This window comes from Pongo pygmaeus, chromosome 20 (assembly GCF_028885625.2).
Source record: "Pongo pygmaeus isolate AG05252 chromosome 20, NHGRI_mPonPyg2-v2.0_pri, whole genome shotgun sequence".
In the NCBI taxonomy this organism is placed as follows: Eukaryota; Metazoa; Chordata; class Mammalia; order Primates; family Hominidae; genus Pongo; species Pongo pygmaeus.
Window position 1 is genome coordinate 11,497,401 of NC_072393.2, and position 22,485 is coordinate 11,519,885.

Here is a 22,485-nt window from a genome sequence, read left to right on the forward strand (position 1 = left end):
ATATTCGCCATTACCACCCCCTTGCCCAGCCCCAGCAGGCACCTTGATGACCAGGAAGATGTCAGGTGAGGGGTAGGTCACAGAGAAGATGGCAGAGCGGGCCAGGGTGGAGATGGCAGGGTGGGTGCCATGAGCCCGAAGCAGCCCCTTCATGGAGTCCGAGTTCAGGTCAAAGTAGAAGTTCTCCGAGATCTGGGGACACCAGAGGCAGCTGGGCCACCACCTCTGGGAAGCCCACAGCCCCCCAACAAGGAGGAGGAAGGGGAGGAAAGAGAAAAAAGGGGCTCCTACCTTCTTTTTCTCCCGCACATCATACAGAGCCAAGATCCCAAAGATGGGCTCAATTTCAATCTCGAACCTACAAGTAAACGGGAGGGAGGGGGCTCTCCTTAACCCTTCCCGCCGTCCACACACCCCACTCCCTCTTGAGGCCCAAGGTGGGGGGCATCTGACTCCCACTGGGCCACATGGAACTGCCACTTAAGGGCTTGCAGAAAAGGTACATCTCATCATTTTGCAAAAGGGGAAACTGAGGCACTGAAGTTGGTTGTTTTTTTTTTTTTTTTTTTTTTTTTTTTCTGAGACAGAGTCTCACTCTGTTGCCCAGGCTGGAGTGGAGTGGTGCAATCTTGGCTCACTGCAACCTCCGCCTCCCAGCTTTAAGCAATTCTCCTGTCTCAGCCTCCTGAGTAGCTGGGACTACAGGCACGTGCCACCACGCCCAGCTAATTTTTTGTGTTTTTAGTAGAGACAGGGTTTCACCATGTTGGCCAGACTGGTCTCGATCTCCTGACCTCATGATCTGCCCGCCTTGGCCTCCCAAAGTGGTGGGATTATAGGTGTGAGCCACCGTGCCCAGCCAACACTGAAGTTTTTTTTCCCCCTCCCTACACCCTCAGTAAGTAACTCACACAGAGCTCCTCCTCCCTGCAACCACGGCCCTTGTTCAGTTGGCATGGGGGCAGTTTTGGGCTCAACAATCCCCACATCTTGAAATTCTCAACTTCCGGGCTTCCCCATCCCTCCTTTCTGGGGTGTCATCTGCCGCCACTGTCACTCTGCACGGAGCTCCCATCTCGCTCACCTGAACGGCCACCATACGTCCTTCTCTGTCTTACTCTACCTTGCTGGCCTCCGCTTACCACGCACCAACAAACTGAAACACTGAGCACTCCCTGTTACATCCCTTCCATCCTCTCTATTCAGCCAGCTCCTCTTCCTCACTGGGTTTCCATATACACGTCCCCCTGCAAGGGAAGCTGTCCCAGATACCCGCTCCCACCCCTCAAGCTGGGCCAGGGGCCTCCTCCAGGACTCTAGGCACTTTCAGCATCACTTATCCAGGCTCTGTGTGGTCATCACATGGTTATGTGTCCTGTATATAGTAGGGACTTCATAAACGTTTTTTTTTAGTTTGCTTTTTTTGAGGCTGGAGCGCAATGGCACAATCTCGGCTCACTGCAACCTCTGCCCTCCGGGTCAAGTGATTCTCCCGCCTCAGCCTCCCAAGTAGTGGGGATTACAGGTGCCTGCCACCACATCTGGCTAATTTTTTTTTTTTTTTCAGTAGAGATGGTGTTTTGCCATGTTGGCCAGGCTGGTCTCAAATTACTGAGCTCAGGTGATCCGCCCGCCTTGGCTTCCCAAAGTATTAGGATTACAGGTGGGAGCCACCGTGCCCAGCCAATAAGTGTTTGTTGAATGACTGGATGAGCCCACAGAGCCAGTTCCCAATCCTTGTGTTTAGGGCAGGAGGCCCACCTGGGCCTCAGGCCAGAATGGAGCCTCCCTTTCCTGCCCCGATCCAGGCAGGAACTCGGAGTGGGGAGAGGCAGGGCCAGGCTCAGGTCCAAGTCCACATCCTGTTCAACTCTGTTCCCACGCACTTCTGCTGCTCCCCGGGGGCTGGTGTGGAGGGGCCCTGGGCGGCTGAGAGCCAGGCCCAGGGTCACTAGCACCCGCCCCAAAGCCTCCCGGCCAAACCCTGGATCCCAGCAGCAGAGCAGGCAAGTGCCAGACTCCAGCCTTACAAGTTGTATGGTCTTGGCATCATGATGTTACCACTCCGTGCCTCAGTTTCCCCACCTGTGCCCACTTCGTGAGGTTGTGGTGAAGATTAGATGGGTTCATATACATGAAAGGCTGAGAACTGATCCTGGCATACAATTGGCACTTAAGGATTGGCGACTTGGGATAACGAAAAAGGAAGTCTTACTTCCCCCTATGAAAGCCCATACATAGGTGGCCACATAGGTGACAGGGCTGCACACGGTAATGGCACTGCTCATGTAGTGTGTACCCCACCGGAACCCATGTGGTCCTTTCACGCATCTAAGAAGAGAGACATGTCAGTATACTCACTTGAGCGACAGACACTTGACCAAGATCCTCTGTCCAAAGTGCTCGCGGGGTGGCTCTGGGCGGCTACAGCGTTCCACGGCTTCATCCTGCCAAGAGTGGGGAGTGGGAGCTGGGACATCCTCCAGGAAGGGTCTGGAATGCCCAGCCTCAGACCAGCTCTACCCCAGCCTGACTAACCGTCTTTCCGTCCCTGCCTCTGAGCCTTTACACGTGCTGTTCCCATGCCTGGAAAGCCTGTCTTCTCCCACTCCTCCTTGTCTGGCTAATGTCTGCTCACTGGTCATATATACTTCTACTATATAGAGGTATATAGTAGGTATCCATATATAGAAGCTTTTTTTTTTTTTTTTTTGAGATGGAGTCTCGCTCTGTCACCCATGCTGGAGTGCAGCGGTGTGATCTTGGCTCATTGCAACCTCTGCCTCCCGGGTTCAAGTGATTCTCCTGCCTCAGCCTCCGGAGTAGCTGGGATTGCAGCTTAGCCAACACTTCCTCCAGGAAGTCCTCCCTGACCCCTGAGGCCTGGGCAGGCACCTCTTTCGGGTGCCCACAACGTCCTGGTGTAAGGAGCCATGGTGGCCGGGACACTGAGGAACGTGTGAGGGACAATTACTAGCACCTCCTCATAGCACTACTCTGTCTCGGTTATAAGTTCCTAGTAGAGAGGTCTCTCCTCCGCTAGTGAACTCTGAAGGCAGGGACTGGGTCTCTCTGTTCATGGCTATATCCCCAATGCCAACAATACAGTGGGTACCCAAACATGTTAGTCGAGTAATTATAGAGGTATGCAATAGGTACCTACTAAAAGTTGGTTGGATGAACATATGCATATACAGAAAGCATCCAATAAATGTTGATTGGAGATATAGGGATATACACTCAATAAGGCAACCAGTAAGTACTGATTGAATAAATATGGGTGTATATAGTAAGCACTCAATAAATGGCCAAATACAAACACAGGAGTGTATACTAGGTACCAAATAAATGTTGGTTGGATAAAAATAGACATATGTGCTAGGTGTTCAATACATATTGGTTGATTAAATAGAGAACTATACAGTAGGCATTCAGGTATTAAATAAATATAGGGATATACAGTTGGTACCCAATACATGCTTGTTGGATAAATAATTTTTAAAAATTTATTTTCTGGCCGGGCGCAGTGGCTCACACCTGTAATCCCAGCACTCTGGGAGGCTGAGGCAGGCAGATCACAAGGTCAGGAGTTTGAGACCAGCCTGGCCAACATGGTGAAACCCTATCTCTACTAAAAATACAAAAATTAGCCAGGCATGGTGGCACGTGCCTGTAGTCCCAGCTACTCAGGAGGCTGAGGCAGAAGAATCGCTTGAACCTGGGAGGTGGAGGTTGCAGTGAGCTGAGATGGCGCCACTACACTCCAGCCTGGGCGACAGAACGAGACTTGTCTCAACAAAAAAAAATTTTATTTTATATATTTTTTTACCTTTCCTATGGTGTTGATGGTTGGATAAATATAGGAGTATATAGTAGGTGTTCATATGTAAAAGCTATTGAGGCCGGGCGCGTGGCTCAAGCCTGTAATCCCAGCACTTTGGGAGGCCGAGGCGGGTGGATCACCTGAGGTCAGGAGTTCAAGACCAGCCTGGCCAACATGGCCAAACCCCGTCTCTACTAAAAAAAATACAAAATTAGCTGGGCGTGGTGGCGGGTGCCTGTAGTCCCAGCTACTCAGGAGGCTGAGGCAGGAGAATGGTGTGAACCCGGGAGGCGGAGCTTGCAGTGAGCCGAGATAGCACCACTGCAGTCCGGCCTGGGCGACAAGAGCAAGACTCCATCTCAAAAAAAAAAAAAAAAAAGCTATTGAATAAACATAGGGGATAGAGTAGGTGCCCAATAAATGCTGGTTAGCTAACTATAAAGGTATATAGTAGGTGTCCATATACAGAAGCTATCTTTTTTTTTTTTTGAGACAGAGTCTCGCTCTGTTGCCCAGGCTGGAATGCAGTGGTGCGAACTTGGCTCACTGCAACCTCTGCCTCCTAGGTTCAAGTGATTCTCCTGTCTCAGTCTCCAGAGTAGCTGGGATTACAGGTGCCCACTACCATGCCTGGTTAATTTTTGTACTTTTAGTAGAGATGGGGTTTCACCATGTTGGTCAGGCTGGTCTCAAACTCCTGACCTCAGGTGATCCACCCGCCTCAGCCTCCCAAAGTGCTGGGATTATAGGTGTGAGCCACCACACCCAGCCAGAAGCTACTTTTTTTTTTTTTTGAGACAGAGTTTTGCTCTATTGCCCAGGCTGGAGTGCAGTGACAGTGATTTCGGCTCATTGCAGCCTTCGCCTCCCGGGTTCTGGCGATTCTCATGCCTCAGCCTCCTGAGTAGCTGGGATTACAGGCACCTGCCACCATGCCTGGCTAACTTTTGTATTTTCAATAGAGATGGGGTTTCACCATGTTGGCTGGTCTTGAACTCCTGGCCTCAAGCGATCTGCCCACCTCAGCCTCCCAAAGTGCTGGGATTACAGGCATGAGCCACCATGCCTGGCCTAGAAGCTATTAAATAAGCATAGGGTATACAATAGGCATCCAATAAATGCTGGTTGGATAAATATAGGGGTATATAGTAGGTGTCCACATACAGAAGATATTGAATAAACATAGGATATACAGTAGGTGCCCAATAAATGCTGATTGGATTAATACAGGTGTATATAGTAGATGTCCATCTATACAAGCTCTTGAATAAACATGAAGTATACAATAGGCACCCAGTAAATGCTGGTTGGCTGATATCTGGGAAGGGGCACCCACCTCGTCAGGCGCCAGGTAGAGGGTGAGCAGGGCTGGGGGCCGGTGCTGCCGTCGAAGGGTTTCATTGCGCCGGTCCACATCTTCTGGGGCCACCCGCTCTAGCAGTGAGGGCAGCAATGAGTCAGCTGTCAGGTTCCTCAGGTCGAAGATGCTAGAGGCACCACTGCTTCGAGGTGTGTCTTCTGGGGAGCCTGAGCCACGCTGGGAGTCATTCTGCCAGTGGAGAATGCGCAAGCACTGAGTGCCAGCTGTATACACCCTCACCCCACTCTGGTGACAGTGTCCTCATACTCATTCTAGAGATGGGGAAATTGAGGGTCAGGGGGTAAGGGTCATCACTCTAAGGGTCACCTGGGGGTTTTGCCTACCCTCTTTCCAGAAACTTCTGTCTGGAGAGCCTCCCAACTTTTACCATTGCTGGGGGAGGCTACTCCTTATCTCACATTTGGGACTTTAGGTGATCCTTATCTGGCCAATCAAAACACATCTACCTACCCTAGGGACTGGCTCCAAGGGCCTGGGCTGGGCCAATGAAAGCCTTCCCTGGGACTTTGTTCACTGTCGCCAGGGAAGGAGAGAGTTCTTCCTGACCTTCCTGCACTGGATCAAATCCCACCTCAGCTCTGTGACACTGGGTCTCTGACCCCCAACTCTAAGGGCCTCAGTTTCCCTACGTACATCTAAAAATAATAACAAAATTAGCCGGCATGGTGGCGCATGCCTGTAATCCCAGCTACCCGGGAGGCTGAGGTGGGAGGATTGCTTGAATCCGGGAGGTGGAGGTTGCAGTGAGCTGAGATTGCACCACTGTACTCCAGCCTGGGCGACGGAGTGAGACTCCATCTCAAAATAATTAATTAAAATAATAATAATAATGAAAACAACAATAATATTTGGAATAATCACGGTTGGTACACAGTAGGTGCTCAGTAAATGTTGATTGACAAAATACAGGCTCACGGCCTCTAAGAACCTTGCTGTGCCTCAGTTTCCTTGCCTGGGTGTAATGGCTGCCCTGACTCCTAGGATGAAAGCAGAGGACACATATAAAGCCTTCAGTACACCCTAAGCACTCAATAAATGTTTATAATTATGACCCCTAACTTTTTACTCATGGGGACTGATGCAATTCCTTTTGAGCTCAAGCCTGTTTGGGTCATTTCCTGTCACATGTGACCAAAAGCTGAGGCCGGAGCCTCCACACATATCCCTTCTGTGACCCCAGCCAGGGGCTTCCTCACCGAGTCCTCAGGGCCGGACCTCTCGTCTCCAGAAGCATCCTGCTCAAAGACCTGGCGGGGGAGGCCCTTCTGTCGCTCCCGCTGTGTCTCCGTGGTGACGGGGCTGTATGCTGCACTCAGGTACTGATACCTAGCAGGAAACGGGGCTGGGCAGGTAGGGAGGGCTGAGGGCCCCCAGGGGGTCCCCAGTGTGTTCTGACACACCTACATGGCACCTCCAAAGCCACCGTCCTTGTGCTCCACCAGACAAGTTTGCCTGCTCTTGCAGGGACAATGGGCAGATACACAGTAGGACCGGCTGCAGACATCAGCTCAGCCCTTTTGGGTTCCGAACCCCCTGAGCTGCCCCCAAGTCAGACTCACCTTCTGTGGACGATGACCCAGTCCTCGATATACATCTCCACCACGGCCCTCACCTGGGCATCCAGTTTTCTGCAGCAAAAGAAGATAAGGGTAAACAGAGGCAGAGCCTCTGTGAATCCTTCTGCTAGCCTGTAAGGTTAGCACTGTCCTGCCTATTCCAGACAAGGGGAGATGGAGGCTCAGAGAAAAAGCATGGCTTGTCCAAGGTCATGGCCAAGCCAGGAGCTCAACTCGGGCTGTCGATGGGGATGGCAGAGACAGAGTGGAATCACAGGCAGAGAGGGTGTGGGGCTGAACCCACTCATCCTTGGGGATCCCGGGCTCCGTGGTCCGGCATTCCCGGGGCTGCAGCAGCAGCTCCAGGTCATCAGCTGGGAATTCTACCAGATCCCTGAGGGGACCGGGCTCAGCATCTGGTGGCCGGCTCAGAAGTACATCCTCAAAGTCCAGGGGCTCGACAACTTCAGTCAGTGGGACCTGGATTGGAGCAAAGTGGCTGTGATCGCACTGCCTAGGAGGCTGAGAGTGGGGGCACGAAGCAGGGGTGGGTGCGTGCTGGCTTCAAATTCAAATAGGGGGGCGGTGGGAGCCATGGAGGGTGTTGGAGCTACGGAGGAACCATGGAGGACGATGACCTCAGACTCTCCACCCCCCACCTCAGCTTTCCCTGCCCTGCCCCTCCCTCCAGGGGCTCCAGGAAGGAAATCACACCCCATGCCTGGAAGGGCAGAAACTAACAGTGGAAGGAAAGAAATGTTGACAGAGGCCAGGCAAAAGAGAATTCCTAAAGCGCCCCCAACCCTGTGGGCAACGTGGCCCACACCTCTCAGGCGAAAGTCACTCCCCTCCCCAACCTCCCCCTCCTCCATCCCCATATAGGTGGTCCAGGCGGCTGGAGATGGGGGACATCAGGAGGGAGCCACTCCCCCTGACCACCCACAGGGTGACAAGCAGCTGCAGGGAGAGTGGCCACAGGAATTGGTGACAGTACTAGGACCAGGACAGGGACTCTCTCCCCTGACACTGCTGGGTCCCCACAGGACAGGCCACAGGAGGGAGGGGGTGGGATAGATCCTAGGCCAAGGAAGCCCCTACCTCTGTCTGAGAGACGGCAGGGAGCTGGGGGCAGACCCCCCAAATACTTACCCCCAGGGAGCTGCTGCAGCGCCTGCTGGAGTGGGGGGAGCCACTGCGTTCCCGGGACACCTGCTTCCGCACCTCTGCGGCCACCGTCCTGGAAAGACAGGGAGGGGGCCACTGGGGACAGGAAAACTCAGGCAGCGGAGCGGACAGATTCTTTCTATGAGGAAAATCCAGATTGTGGAATGAAATAAATAGGCCGAGGGCCAAGAGAACCACGAGTGCTGAGGCTTTAAGGGCCCACAGCTCCCCGGTTCCCCCAACCCCTTCCCCATCAAGCACAGATCAGGAGATGAGAATGCTGCCACCAGTGGGGTCTGAAGCCATCACGGACTCTCCTTCCCCTCCCGGCTGGGCCTGTGATCTTCCAGGTCTGGAGGGAGGCCCACGGGTCCTTGGCCTCTGCTCCCTCATCTGTGGGACCTCTGTCCATCCTGCTGTTCCCCAACACACCCAGCCCTGCCCCTGGACCCCATCCAGAACATATATCCCTTCCCATCCTTGCTTTGGGGCCTTGCACAAGTCATTTCCACCTCTGAGCCTCAGTTTACCCATCTGTAGCTGTTGCCTTGACTTCACAGAGCTGCTGGGCAGAGCGGAGCCTGGGGCCTGGCCTAAAGTCACAGAGATCCTGAGATGAGGCCATTGTGTCAGAGGTCAACCTGGCCTGCGGGGCCCAGAGCTGGGAGGCCTTTTAAGTAACCCCATGCAACCAAGGTGGGCCCTGGGGCCTTCCTGGGCCACCTGGATCTGAGCAGGCCTTCAAAATCAGGGAGGATGGCCGGGCGTGGTGGCTCACACCTATAATCCCAGCACTTTGAGAGGCTGAGGCAGGCGGATCACCTGAGGTCAGAAGTTCAAGAAGGGCCTGGCCAACAAGGGAAAACCCTGCCTCTACTGAAAGTACAAAAATTAGCCAGACTCCTGTAGTCTCAGCTACTTGAGAGGCTGAGGCAGGAGAATCGCTTGAACCCAGGAGGTGCAGGTTGCAGTGAGTCGAGATCGCGCCACTGCACCCCAACCTGGGCAACAGAGCAAGACTTTGTCTCAAAAAAAAAAAAAAAAAAAATAGGGAGGATGGGGGTAAAGGGGCAAGACTCGCAGTAGAGGGGATTCTGCAGGAATGTGGAGCAGAGCCAGTGGGGACAGGGATGGCTCAGCCCTCCAATTCCTCTGGCTGAGCTCAGAAGGGAATGAGAGAGCCATGCAGTTACCTGAGGGTAGAGGGTGCCCAGCAGGGGGCACAGCAGGTGCAAAGGACCTGAGTTCGGGCTCCGTGCTTTGAGTGTGGAGACTCCTGCTCCCTGGGGTCTCTGTGACAGCAGGAGCTAGGGCTGTGCGTCCCCCAAAGAGGGCCTTGCACATACTAGGCACACACTCCTTTTTTTTTTGAGATGGAGTTTTACTCTTGTTGCCCAGGCTGGAGTGCAATGGCCGCGATCCCGGCTCACTGCAACATCCCCTTCCCTGGTTCAAGTGATTCTCCTGCCTCCGCCTCCTGAGTAGCTGGGATTACAGGCATGCGCCACCACGCCCAGCTAATTTTTCATATTTTTAGCAGAGACAGGGTTTCACAATGTTGGCCAGGCTGGTCTCAAACTCCTGACCTTAGGTGATACACCTGCCTCAGCCTCCCAAAGCGCTGGGATTACAGGCATGAGCCACCGCTCCCGACCTTCCTTTTTTTTTTTTTTTTTTCCCGAGACAGACAGGGTTGCTCTTTTGCCCAGGCTGGAGCGTAGTGACACGATATTGGCTCACTGCAACCTTCACCTCCCAGGCTCAAGTGATCCTCCTCCCACCTCAGCCTCAGCCTCCCAAGTAGCTGTGATTACAGGTGTGCACCACCACGCCTGGTTAATCTTTCTATTTTCAGTAGAGACAGGGTCTTGCCATGTTTCCCAGGCTGGTCTCGAACTCCTGAGCTCAAGCGATCTGCCCGCCTTGTACTTTTTTTGGATAGAATGAGTGAGTCCCTTCCAGTCTTCTTCTACAACTTGCCCAAATCTGCTGAGTGAGGGGAAACCCCAGGTCTTCTGGCTGTGTGGCTTTGGGCAGGTAGGATACCCTCTCTGGGCCTCAGTCCCTCTTAAAATAGAGAAGCTGATTGACTCGGTTTTCAGGCCTTACTCCCTTCTGCTTCCCAATTCCCTGTGTAGTTGTAAATTTTTTTTTTTTTTTTGAGATGGAGTCTCGCTCTGTTGCCCAGGCTGGAGTGCAGTGGCACAATCTCGGCTCACTGCAAGCTCCACCTCCCGGGTTCACGCCATTCTCCTGCCTCAGCCTCCCAAGTAGCTGGGACTACAGGTGCCCACCACTACACCCAGCTAATTTTTTGTATTTTTAGTAGAGACGGGGTTTCACCGTGTTAGCCAGGATGGTCTTGAACTCCTGACCTCAGGTGATCCGCCCGTCTCGGCCTCCCAAAGTGCTGGGATTACAGGTGTGAGCCACCGCGCCTGGCCCCATTTTTGCTCTTAACAGTCTTGGAGTCTTGCTTCTACTGACTGGGGGGCGGTTGAAAAAGGAGCTTGTGGGGAATTCAAAGGATGTGAAAAATTAGGGCTTTTGTCTTCAAATTCCCAAAGTCAGGCTGCTGCCTCCAGAACCCTGGGCACACAGGGGCTGGGGGATAATTTACAAAAGATGCTGGGACAGGGGACAAAGCTGTGCCCTGGTCCCAGCTGTTCTGCAGCTGCTGCTCCAGAGGAGGGAGAGGGGAGGAGGGACGGCTGGGCCTCCAGCTTCATTTTCCCCTTGGCCTTGGAGAGAGGCCCCTGCAGTGGGAAAATGCCGGGTCTGCAACACCACAGCCACAGAGCCAGCTGACTGCATCACAGGACTCTGCACGGACACCCATCAAGCGTGGATGAGTGACCATCAGTCTCTCAGCCTCGGAGCTCAGGCCACTGACCACCTTCTTGAGCTGTTCTGAGTGTAAGGCTTTGCACACAGTAAGTGCTCAATTAGGGCTTGCTGCCACCATGTTGTCTTCAAAGACAATCCTAGGCAGCTGGGATTTCTGACCCTGGTTTTTTGTTTTCATTTTAAAAAATTTTTTTATTTATTTTTTTGAGACAGAGTTTCGCTCTTGTTGCCCAGGCTAGAGCACAGTGGCATGATCTCAGCTCACTGCAACCTCCACCTCCAGGGTTCAAGCGATTCTCCTGCCTCAGCCTCCTAAGTAGCTGGGATTACAGGCGCCCACCACCACGCCAGGCTAATTTTTTGTATTTTTAGTAGAGATGGGGTTTCATCATCTTGGCCAGGATGGTCTCAAACTCCTGACCTCCGGTGATGCACCCACCTCAGCCTCCCAAAGTTCTGGGATTACAGGCATGAGCCACTGAGCCCGGCCTGTTTTTGTTTTTTTGTGTCTGTTTTTTTGAGACAGGTCTTACTGTCGCCCAGGCTGGAATGCAGTGGTGCAATCACGGCTTACTGCAGCCTCAACCTCCTGGGTTCAAGCAATCCTCCTGCCTCAGCCTCCCGAGTAGCTGGGACAACCGATGCATACCACCATGCTTGGCTAATTATTATTATTATTATTATTATTATTTTGTAGAAATGGGGTCTCACTATGTTGCCTAGTATGGTCTCAAACTCCTGACCTCCCGTGATCTTCCCGCCTCAGCCTCCCAAAGTGCTGGGATTACAGGTGTGAGCCACTGTGCCTGGCCTCTGATCCTGTTTTTACACCAAGGTGAGACGTAGATGACAACCATGAGAGTCAGGCATGGTGGCTTGCACCTGTAATCCCAGTGCTTTGGGAGGCCAAGGCGGGAGGATCGCTTGAGCCCAGGAGTTTGAGGCTGCAGTGATGGCACCAGTGCACTCCAGCCTAGGCTACAGAGACACTGTCTCTTAAAAAAAAAAAAAAAGAAAGAAAGGCTGGGCACTGTGGCTTATTCCTGTAATCCCAGCACTTTGGGAGGCCGAGGCGGGCAGATCATCTGAGGTCAGGTGTTTAACACCAGCCTGGCCAACATGGTGAAACCCCGTCTCTACTAAAAATACAAAAATTAGCCAGGCATGGTGGCACATGCCGGTAATCTCAGTTACTCAGGAGGCTGAGGCAAGAGAATCACTTGAACCCGGGAGGTGAAGGTTGCAGTGAGCCGAGATTGCGCCACTGTACTCCAGCCTAGGGAACAGAATGAAACGCTGTCTCAGAAAAAAAAAAAAAAAAAAAAAATCCATCTGTAAGCCAGGTGTTGTGGCTCACGCCTATATTCCCAGCATTTTGGGAGCCTGAGGTGGGAAGATCACATGAGGCCAGGAGTTCAAGACCAGCTTGGGCAACATAGCGAGACCCCTTTTCTAATAAACACAAATGTACACACACACACACACACACACACACACACACACACACACACACACAGAAAAAACCATCTGTGATTATTAAGCAAGGTTGAAAATATGCCAATCCAGCAATTCTACTCCAAGGTGTAGATTATTCAGAAGGAAACACATGGCCAAGAATGTCGACACCTCTGATCACGACAGCTCCAAAGTGAAACTCACATGTTCACTGACCAAAGAGGGAAATAAATGCACGAGGCAGGGGAATACTACCCAGCAATGAAAAAGGATTGCAGGCAATGGCCCAGCTGAGCCTTCCTGACATGATGCTGAGTGAACAAAGTTGGGCACATGGATGCAACATCTCATGATTCAGTTTATATGACAACCTAAAACACGCCAGATCAGGTAGGGCTCCTGGCATGTGGGAGGGAGCCAGGACGGTGGAGATGGTCCCCATGGGAAATTGACCAAGCGGCCATTTCTCTGCCCTTTGCTTTATAATTATTATTTAAACTTTGCACTTTTCTTTCTCTCTCTCTCTCTTTTTTTTTTTTCTTCAGATGGAGTCTCTGTTGTCCAGGCTGGAGTGCAGTGGTGAAATCTCAGCTCACTGCAACCTCCACGGCCCGGGTTCAAGCTATTCTCCTGCCTCAGCCTCCCGAGTAGCTGGGATTACAGGCACCCACCACCATGCCCAGCTAATTTTTGTATTTTTAGTAGAGATGGGGTTTCACCATGTTGGCCAAGCTGGCCTCGAACTCCTGACCTCATGTGATCCGCCCACCTCAGCCTCCCAAAGTGCTGGGATTACAAGCATGAGCCACCGCGCCCGGCCTATAACTATTCTTTAAACTTTGCACTTTTCTTTCTCTCTTTTTTTTTTCTTGAGATGGAGTCTCTGCCACCCAGGCTGAAGTGCAGTGGCGTGATCTCGGCTCACTGCAACCTCCATGTCCCGGGTTCAAGTGATTCTCCTACCTCAGCTTCCCCAGTAATTGGGATTACAGGCACTCGCCACCATGCCCGGCTAATTTTTATATTTTTAGTAGAGATGGGGTTTCACCATCTACAGTCCCGAACTCCTGACCTCAGGTGATCCTCCTGCCTCAGCCTTCCAAAGTGCTCGGATTATCGGCATGAGCCACCACACCCAGCCTACTTTATTTTTCTTTCGAGACAGGGTCTCACTCTGTCACTCAGGCTGGAGTGCAGTGGCGCAATCATGGCTCACTGCAGCCTCAACCTCCTGGGCTCCAGCGATCCTCTCATCTCAGCCTCCCCAGGAGCTGGGACTACAGGTATGACCCACCATCACACCTGAGTAATTTTTTTTTGTAGAGACAGGGTCTCGCTATGTTGCTCAGGCTGGTCGTGAACTCCTGGCCTCCCAAAGTGGTAGGATTACAGGTGTGAGCCACCATACCTGGCCCAAAATTTGTAGTTTTTGGTATGAATGTTGTATGTTACAGTTTTTTAAATGGTAAAAAAATAACAATATGTGTATGTGCTTGTGTTTGCCGATATATTCAGGGATCGGGGAGAGAGAGAGAGAGAGAGATGTTTCCCTGAAATTTCAGTGGTAATTTTGGGATTTTGAAATTTGTCAATAAATACCTCATTTTCTTCCCACCCCTCCAATGAATCGTTATCTCTTTTCTTTTTTTTCTTTTTTCTTTTTTTTTTTGAGATGGAGTCTCGCTCTGTCGCTCAGGCTGGAGTGCAGTGGTGGGATCTCGGCTCATTGCAACCTCTACCTCCCAGGTTCAAGCAATTCTCCTGCCTAAGCCTCCCAAGCAGCTGGGATTACAGGCGTGCATCACCACGCTTTTGTAAATTTGTAAAGTTACAAAAAGCTAACTTTTTGTATTTTTCGTAGAGACGGAGTTTCACCATGTTGGCCAGGCTGGTCTCGAACTCCTGATCTCAGGTGATCCACCTGCCTCAGCCTCCCAAAGTCTGGGATCACAGGCGTGAGCCGCCGCGCCTGGCCTTTTTTTTTTTTTTTTTGGAGACAGAGTCTTACTCTGTCACCCAGGCTGGAGTGCAGTGGCACGATCTCTGCTCACTGCAACCTCCACCTCCTGGGTTCAAGTGATCCTCCTGCCTCAGCCTCTGGAGTAGCTGGGATTACAGACATGTGCCACCACTCCTGGCTAATTTTTGTATTTTTAGTAGACACGGGGTTTCACCATGTTGTTCAGGCTGGTGTCGAACTCCTAACCTCAGGTGATTCACTCGCCTCAGCCTCCCAAAGTCCTGGGATTACAGGTGTGAGCCACCGTGCCCTGCCGAGAGTGACAACCACTTTAAACCTCAGTTTGAATAGTCACACCTGAGCCAATGGGCCTTGGTGAGGATTAAACAAGTGATATCCCAGATGGGGACCAGCACTCAGTAAGTGCTAACAAATGTTGATCATTCTCATTATTCCATACCTTATCTGTAAAATTAAAAATTGTACAAGTTAAAAAAAGAACAAATTAGATTGCATACAGCAACACTTGTCCATGTTGTCTACACTCTTAAAATTTTGTATTTTAAGTTGCCCTCCCCAAACCTTTTTTAAAAGAATCTATCCATTCATTAGAAATCTGGAAGACTGTCTAATATTCGGGTTAATCTGGTATTTGTGGAATAAATGACTGAATGGATGAACAGATGAATATAGGACCAGCTCTGAGTATGTAGACACCTGGGTGCCCAAGAGCGAAGTTGCTCTGGAAGCCCTGGGCCACTCCCTCACAGCTCACTAGGGCCCCAGGATCATTCTCTACTCTTTCCCTGAGCTCTACAGTATCCAAAACTCCTCTTTCTCACTTGAGTAAAAACCAGGACCCAAGGACATACAGACCAAAATGCAAAGAAACAGACAGCAGGCTGGGCGCAATGGCTCACGCCTGTAATCCCAGCATTTGGGAAGCCGAGGTAGGAGGATCGCTTGAGCCCAGGAGTTTGAGGCCAGCCTGGGCAAGATAGTGAGATCCCGTTTCTACAAAAGGTTAAAAAGTTAGCCGAGTGTTGCAGCATACACCTGTAGTCCCAGCTATTTGGGAGGCTGAGGCAGGAGGATCACTTGAGCCCGGGAGATTGAGACTGCTGTGAGCCAAGATATCACCAGTGCACTCCAGTCTGGGTGACAGAGCAAGACCCTGTAAAGGAAAAAAAAAAAAAAAAAAAAAAGCCTGGGTGCAGTGGCTCACACCTGTAATCCCAGCACCTTGGGAGGTGGGTGGATCATCTGAGATCAGGAGTTCGTGACCAGCCTGGTCAACATGGTGAAACCCCTTCTCTACTAAAAATACAAAAATTAGCTGGGTGTGGTGGTGGGCACCTGTAACCCCAGCTACTCAGGAGGTTGAGGCACAAGAATCGCTTGAACCCAGGAGGGGAAGGTTGCAGTGAGCTGATATTGTGCCACTGCACTCCAGTTTGGGTGACAGAGCGAGACTCTGTCTCAAAAAAAAAAAAAAAAAAAAAAAAAAGAAAAAGAAAAGGTAAGAAAAAGAAAAAGAAAAAGACAGCAATAATGTTTGCAGCCTCAAAGACACCAAAGGTCTAAGACAGAAAGCCAATTTATAGACAAAGATAATGATAGAATATAAAAATTGCCCAGCCATTATGCCCCAGCCACCAGGTCTCATCCCTCCTCTGCTGAGAACTCCCCATGGCTCCCACCTCACCTGGGGACCTAAGTCAAAGTCCCTTGCACAGCCCACAACACCCTGTACATTCTACTCTTACTGTCCCCCTCCAGCTCTCTGTTCCTGCCTCAGGGCCTTTGCACAAACCCTTCCCACTCTTTTCCCCCACAAACAGGCCTCGATCTCTCCCTCATCTCCTTGAGGTTTTTGCTCAAAGGCACCTGCTCATCCAGGCCTTCCTGACCCACCTCCCGCATCGCAAGCAGCCCCCACCCTCCCATCCCCCTTCCCTGTCTTCTTGTCCCTACAGCACTTGTCACTGACAGGTAATCTACTTGATCAGGCTTCTGGTCTCTCTCCGCCACTATATCCCAAGAGGGGGATCTTTTGTCTCCATAAGACCAGGGCCCAACCCACAGGGCGGCTCTTTCACCTGGGGGCAGTCAGAACAGGTCCCCTGGGGAGAGGATACCTGAGCTTCTGAACGCACCCTTGTCGCAAAGATCCCCCGCCAACTGGGGGCGAGGCTTTTCAGCCCCAGAGAGTCCGATATCCCCGTCCCAGGCTGTGACTCTCACAATCCCCAGTGGCCACGGAAATGGATCCCCCAGCGCCTAGGGCCTGTCCCCTCCCCCGTCTGCCCACCAGCTGGTTCTGTCCCCAGCCCCCACTCCCTCCATTCAATCACCCATACATCCCCAGCGCGGTCCAGCCCGTGCTGGGAGAGCCTGAAGCAGAAGGTGGGGGGGCGTCCACAGCTGTCCCCCTTCCCCTCCCCCGACAGCTGGGCACTGGACCCTGGAGGGGGAAGGGCACGAGAAACTCCTCGAGGGGTTTCAAACGCCACCAAGGAGCCCATCTCTGTCCCCAAATCTCAGAGCCTGGAGCCTCCCTGCCCCAAACCAGGCACTGAGGAAGGAACAGAAAGTCCGGCCCACCCCGATCTCCGAGAGAGCGGGGACAGTGAGGGGCCACGAGACGCGGACGCGGAGGGCAGGGAGTTCAGGGGGCGCCCGGCATCCGCATCCCCGCGCCACCTCCTCCGCGAAGCCCTCCGGACACACCCCCGCGCGTCAGGGAGGCAGAACGGCAGCCGCCATCGCGCTCCCAGCCCCGACGCGACTCCCATCTGGGACCCCCGCTGGGACCCCCGCCGGGACCCCCGCGGCCCTCCCCGCCTTCTCCCGCTCCCAGCCCCGGCCGGAGGAAGCTGGCGGGACCCGGGCCGAGGCGGAAAGGGGTTGAATTGGGGGCGCCCGGGCGGGGAGGGTCGCACCGCCCCGGGGCGGGGCCGGGCCACGTGGGGGAGGTGGGAGGGGGCCCTGCGGCCACACTACCTGTTGATCTTGTGCGCGAAGGCGCGGCGCTCGGCGGCCGCCATGGTCCTCGCGTCCCGCCGCCGCCGCCGCCGCCACCCTGGGCCCCGGCCCCGGCCCTGCCGCCGCCGCCGCCTCCGCCTCCGCCTCCCGGTTCTGGGCAGCCGGGGCGGGGCGGGGCCGGCGCGGGGGCGGGGCCCTTCCGGGTGGCCCGGGCCGCTCCGTGCTGCCCCTGCCGGCCGGAGGGGTCGCCTGGAGTCCTGGGGGCTGGGGAAACTGAGGCTGGGGACGGAGAGGAGGCTCCGGGATCCAGGCTGGGCGGGACGCTCTTTCTACCCTAGGAAAAGGGCTGGGGAAACTGAGGCTGAGGAGGGAAGTTAGGGAGAGGAGGCGCTGGGACCCAGACTGGGGGTGCCCCAGACTCCGGGGCTGGCGGGGACGTTCTTTCCACCCTGGGAGCTGGGCTGGAGAAACTGAGCCTGAGGCGGGAGGGAAGGGAAGCGCTGAGACCCAGGCTAGGTGGACCCCAGGCACCCGGGGTTTAGTGGGGGCGGTCTTCCCACCCCAGGAGCAGGACTGGGGAAACTGAAGCTAAGGAGGGAGGGAGGGAGGGGAGGCGCTGGGACCCAGGCTGGGTAGGCCCCAGATTTCCGGGGTTTGGGAGGGCGCTCTTTCTGCCCTCTGACTCCTGGCTGGAAAACAATAACGATGTTCATGTATCTAATAATCATACCTGTAAGTATAATCGTGGCCGTGCATGGTTGCTCACGCCTGTAATCCCAGCACTTTGGGAGGCCGAGGCAGGATTGTTTGAGCCTAGGAGTTGGAGACCAGCCTGGGCAACATAATGAGACCCCGTGTCCACAAAAAATACAAAAATTAACCAGGCATGGTGGTGTGTGCTGTAATCTCAGCTACTTGGGAAGCTGAGGGAGGAGGATTGCTTGAGCCTGGGAGGTCAAGGCTGCAGTGAGCTGTGATTGTGCCATTTCAATCCAGCCTGGGTGACAGAGCGAGACCCTGTCTCAAAAAGTGTAATTGCTAAGATGTCATTGAGCCTGGCCCTGCAGTTCACACATGCAGAAGAAATGATTGTTTTCCTCCATTCTACAGATGAGTAAACTGAGGCACAGAGGTGTTCAGATGCTTGCTCAGGGTGACTCACAGGGGTCTCCGGTGCCTGCATTGTCCGTGCTCCCAGTCTACAGCATGGGAGTCAGAGGAGCCTGGCTAGGCACTGGGGTGCCCGGAGATGTGCCCCAGGTCCAGGTGGTGGGATCTGAGTGAGCCAGTTTGGGAGTCTAGACTTGCGGGGCCGCCTCCACCAAGAGGAAGGGGTGGGGATGTCTTGGTTAATCTATGGTCTCAAATCTCTCCCCACTGGCCTCTCTCCCAGCACTGCTGCAGCATTTTAAGAGAATTCTCCAGCCGACACTCCCCTCTGGAGGAGCTTACCCCTTTCTCACCCACATGCCTCTGCACCGGCAGGTCCTTTCTCCTGGACAGCCCTTCTTTCCCTGGTCAGCAAATGCCCCAGGGAGAATTTGAGGTTGAATCAGACAAGGCCGTGGCTCTGCCTCAGGGCCTTTGCACGTGCTGCTGTTCTCTTTCCCATCTATAGGTTGCTGGCATTTTATCCTTATTTATTTATTTATTTATTTATTTATTTATTTATTTATTTATTTATTTTTAGATGGCATTTCGCTCTTGTTGCCCAGGCTGGAGTGCAATCGCACGATCTCGGCTCACTGCAACCTCTGCCTCCCAGGTTCAAGCGATTCTCCTGCCTCAGCCTCCCGAGTAGCTGGGATTACAGGCACCCACCATCACACCTGGCTAATTTTTTGTATGTTTAGTAGAGATGGGGTTTCACCATGTTGGCCAGGCTGGTCTGGAGCTCCTCACCTCAGGTGATCCACCTGCCTCGGCCTCCCAAAGTCCTGGGATTACAGGAATGAGCCACCACGCCCACCCTGAGTCACCATGCGCCCCCGAGACACAGTTTCTTGCCTTGCTGCCCAGTGAATCCCTGTCAGACCTTGAACCCACAGGAAGGAGGCCTGGATTGTAGGGGAACCCCCAAACCCTGCCAGTCAGACTCAGGATAGCATCCTGCTAGTCAGGCCTCAGTAGGGCTGCTCACAGCCTGGCATGTGACATGTGCACACAGCCCATGTGCCTGCCCAGAGTGGTCCAGCCACTTTGGCCAGGTGGAGCTCCGCCCATCACTCTCCGCCATGCCCCACCCAGTGTCCCCGCCTTGCCTCTCAGGCTGCTGGGAGCTGGGCTGGGCAGGAAATATGCAGATGAGCGAAGATTTGCACATTTCTTAGCCTAGTTCCAGTCCAGCCCCCTTTATATCCGGTCTCCCAGCTTCCTTTCTCATCCTCCCCCCAGCTTGTTCCTGCATCAGTGGCCAGGAAGAGCCTGGGAACAAACACCTGCATCACATCAGGTCCCTCCTCTGTTCAGAACCTTCCACGGCTCCTACAACCCACTGGGCGCGGTGGCTCACTGTCATCCCAGCACTTTGGGAGGCCGAGGCGGGTGGATCACTTGAGGTCAGGAGTTCCAGACCAGCCTGGCCAACATGGCGAAACCCCGTCTCTACTAAAAACACAAAAAATAGCCGGGCGTGGTGGTGGGAGCCTGTAATCCCAGCTACACGGGAGGCTGAGGCATGAGGATCGTTTGAACCCAGGAGGTGGAGGTTGCAATGAGCTGAGATCGTGCCACTGCACTCCAGCCTGGGTGAAAAAGTGAGATCCTGTCTCAAAACAACAACAACAGCAACAAAACAACCAACAAACAAAACCAAAGTCCTCCCACAACCCACAAGGCCCAGCATGATCAGCCCTGTCACCTCCCCAGCTTGCCTCCTCCTTTTCTTTCCCTCATTCCCTCCACTCCAGCTGCCCCTGCCTCCTGGATGCTCCTCTAAACACAAGGACACAGCTCCACTCAAGGACCTTTGCATGTTCTGTTCCCTTTCCCACATATGGGTGTTGCCATTAGCCCCCTTTTACAGATAAGGAAACTGAGGAACACCCAGAGAGGGGATTTGCCCTAATGTAGCCTAGTGAATCAGTGTCAGATCCAAGATCTGACTCCAGGGAGCCTGACCCCAAAGCGGTTGTCTCTAAAGTCTCACTGGGTCTCCATTGGACCTGGCTGTGTGACCCAGGATAAATTGCTCAACTTCTCTGAGCCCCAGTTTCCTTGTTTGCTCCCTGAGAGTTCGTGGTTGGTCACAGCTTGAGACCCAGACATCAGGAGGTAGGTTTAGCCATGGAGCAGCAAACTTCAGGGCCTTGTCAGGGCCCATTCCCTGTTGAAGCCCAAGGGAGCCTTGAGCTCAGCGACTCCACGTCCTGCCTTGGTGGAAACGCTGCTTCAGCGATTGCTCCGATCAAAGGCCCTACCCCAGATGCCTCGAGCCCAGTATCCGCCCCAGTGCCTGCCAGACCTGACTGGTGAGGCTGTTTCTCTCCAGAACACCTCCAGCCCTGACTCAGCTGGGTGTGCCTGGGGTGGCCCTGACAGCTGATCAAACAGAGGCTGAGCATGGTGGCGGGGACTTTGGCCTCCTCTGCTCCACTGCGCGGAGAACACGTTGTGGACATGAGGCTGGAGCTGGTGGACCAGGGAGGAGGGGCTGTACTGGTCCAGGTTGGGGATGACAGGCCTGGATGGGGTGAGGATACAGGGGAGGCGAGAAGTCGGTGGGCTCCGGGCAGATGGACTCACTGGTGGCTGGACAGTGAGTCCATCTACACGTTAGAGTAAGAGAGGAGCCGAAAACCATCTCCTTCACCCACGCTGCTGCCTAATGCTGCTCCCTCCACCTGGAATACCGTTCCATCCACTCCTCATCTGCCTGCACCCTTCTTTGTCCCTTATATCTTAGCTTGGACATCCCTGCCTTTGCCCGCTGCCTCCGCCATGGAGGCCCCAATCACGTCCCAGTTGCTGGGTTACCTTTCTCTGTGGGATTCCCAGCACCTGACATTTAGTAGGAGCTCCATAAATATTGACTTTTTGGTTTTGCTCTTTTTTTTTTTTTTTTTTGAGACAGGGTCTCACTCTGTTGCCCAGGCTGGAGTGCGGTGGCTCTAACACAGCTCACTGCAGCCTCCTCCTCCCAGGCTCAAGCAACCCTCCTACCTCAGTCCCCGGAGTAGCTGGGACTACAGGCATGCACCACCATGGCCAGCTAATTTTTCTGATTTTTTTTTTTTTTTTGTAGAGACAGGGGTCTCACTATGTTGCCCAGGCTGGTCTCAAACTCTTGGCCTCGAGAGGTGCTGCCAACTTGGTCTCCCACAGTGCTGGGATTACAGATGTGTCCTCTTCTGTTTTCCCGATCTGCTGCTCAGAGCTTGTCCCTGATCTCGCTATTGGAATCACTGTAGCATCATAATATGCTTCTGTATCTTTCTGTGCTGGGTGCAGCTGCCTCCAGACCTTTGCACAGGCCATCCTCTCTGCCCAGAACATGGTTCCCCCGACTCCTTACCTGAACAAACTTTTCTTTTTTTTGAGACAGAGTTGTGCTCCTGTTTCCCAGGCTGGAGTGCAATGGTGTGATCTTGGCTCACTGCAACCTCCGCCTCCCAGGTTCAAGCAATTCTCCTGCCTCAGCCTCCCAAGTAGCTGGGATTAGAGGCATGCAACACCACGCCCGACTAATTTTGCATTTTTAGTAGAGATGGGGTTTCTCCATGTTGGTCAGGCTGGTCTCAAACTTCTGACCTCCTGGGAATGCCCGCCTTGGCCTCCCAAAGTACTGGGATTACAGGCATGAGCCACTGCGCCCTGCCACCTAAACAAACTTCTATTCATTCTTCAGGTCTGATGTCTCCTGGAAGCCTTCCGTGACTACCTCCCTCCCCTGTGGAAGCTGGGTCAGGGGCTCCTCTGGGCTCCCGTCCCCTCCAGCCCCTGGGTCTCCCCATCGCAGTCCTGATCACCCTCAGAATAACTGTCTGGTTCTGTGGTGTCTGCTCCTCCCATTTCAATGTCAGCTCCATGAGGACAGAAATTTTTCTTTTCCTTTTTTCCTTCTTTCCGCGACAGGGTCTTGCTCTGTCGCCCAGGCTGGAGTGTAGTGATGCAATCATAGCTCACTGCAATCTTGATCTCCTGAGCTCAGGCAATCCTCCTGCCTCAGCCTCCTGAGTAGCTGGGACCACAGGTGAATGCCACCATGCCCAGCTAGTTTTTAAATTGTTTGTAGAGATGGAGTCTCACTACGTTGCCCAGGCTTTTTTTTTTTTTTTTTTTTTTTGAGACAGGGTCTTGCTCTGTCAAACAGGCT

At 53.3% G+C, this 22,485-nt stretch overlaps 1 protein-coding gene across 5 annotated transcripts in view; it reads right to left on the reverse strand.

Moving 5' to 3' along the window:
• DOCK6 (dedicator of cytokinesis 6) overlaps window positions 1–17,344 on the reverse strand; it is a 62,814-nt gene extending 45,470 nt beyond the window's left edge. Inside the window, exons 1-9 of one of the 5 annotated variants that reach the window (XM_054463955.2) lie at window positions 17,190–17,344; window positions 7,910–7,997; window positions 7,065–7,240; window positions 6,764–6,832; window positions 6,401–6,530; window positions 5,160–5,372; window positions 2,362–2,447; window positions 292–358; window positions 43–192 (exon numbers count right to left, since the gene is read on the reverse strand). In XM_054463955.2, the coding sequence (XP_054319930.2) occupies window positions 43–192; window positions 292–358; window positions 2,362–2,447; window positions 5,160–5,372; window positions 6,401–6,530; window positions 6,764–6,832; window positions 7,065–7,240; window positions 7,910–7,997; window positions 17,190–17,233 (1,023 nt within the window). In that variant the 5' untranslated portion in view covers window positions 17,234–17,344. The remainder of the gene's footprint in view (window positions 1–42; window positions 193–291; window positions 359–2,361; window positions 2,448–5,159; window positions 5,373–6,400; window positions 6,531–6,763; window positions 6,833–7,064; window positions 7,241–7,909; window positions 7,998–17,189) is intronic. The other 4 variants (XM_054463954.2, XM_054463956.2, XM_054463960.2 and 1 more) reach the window with 4 other exon arrangements.
• Window positions 17,345–22,485: the final 5,141 nt, after the last annotated feature.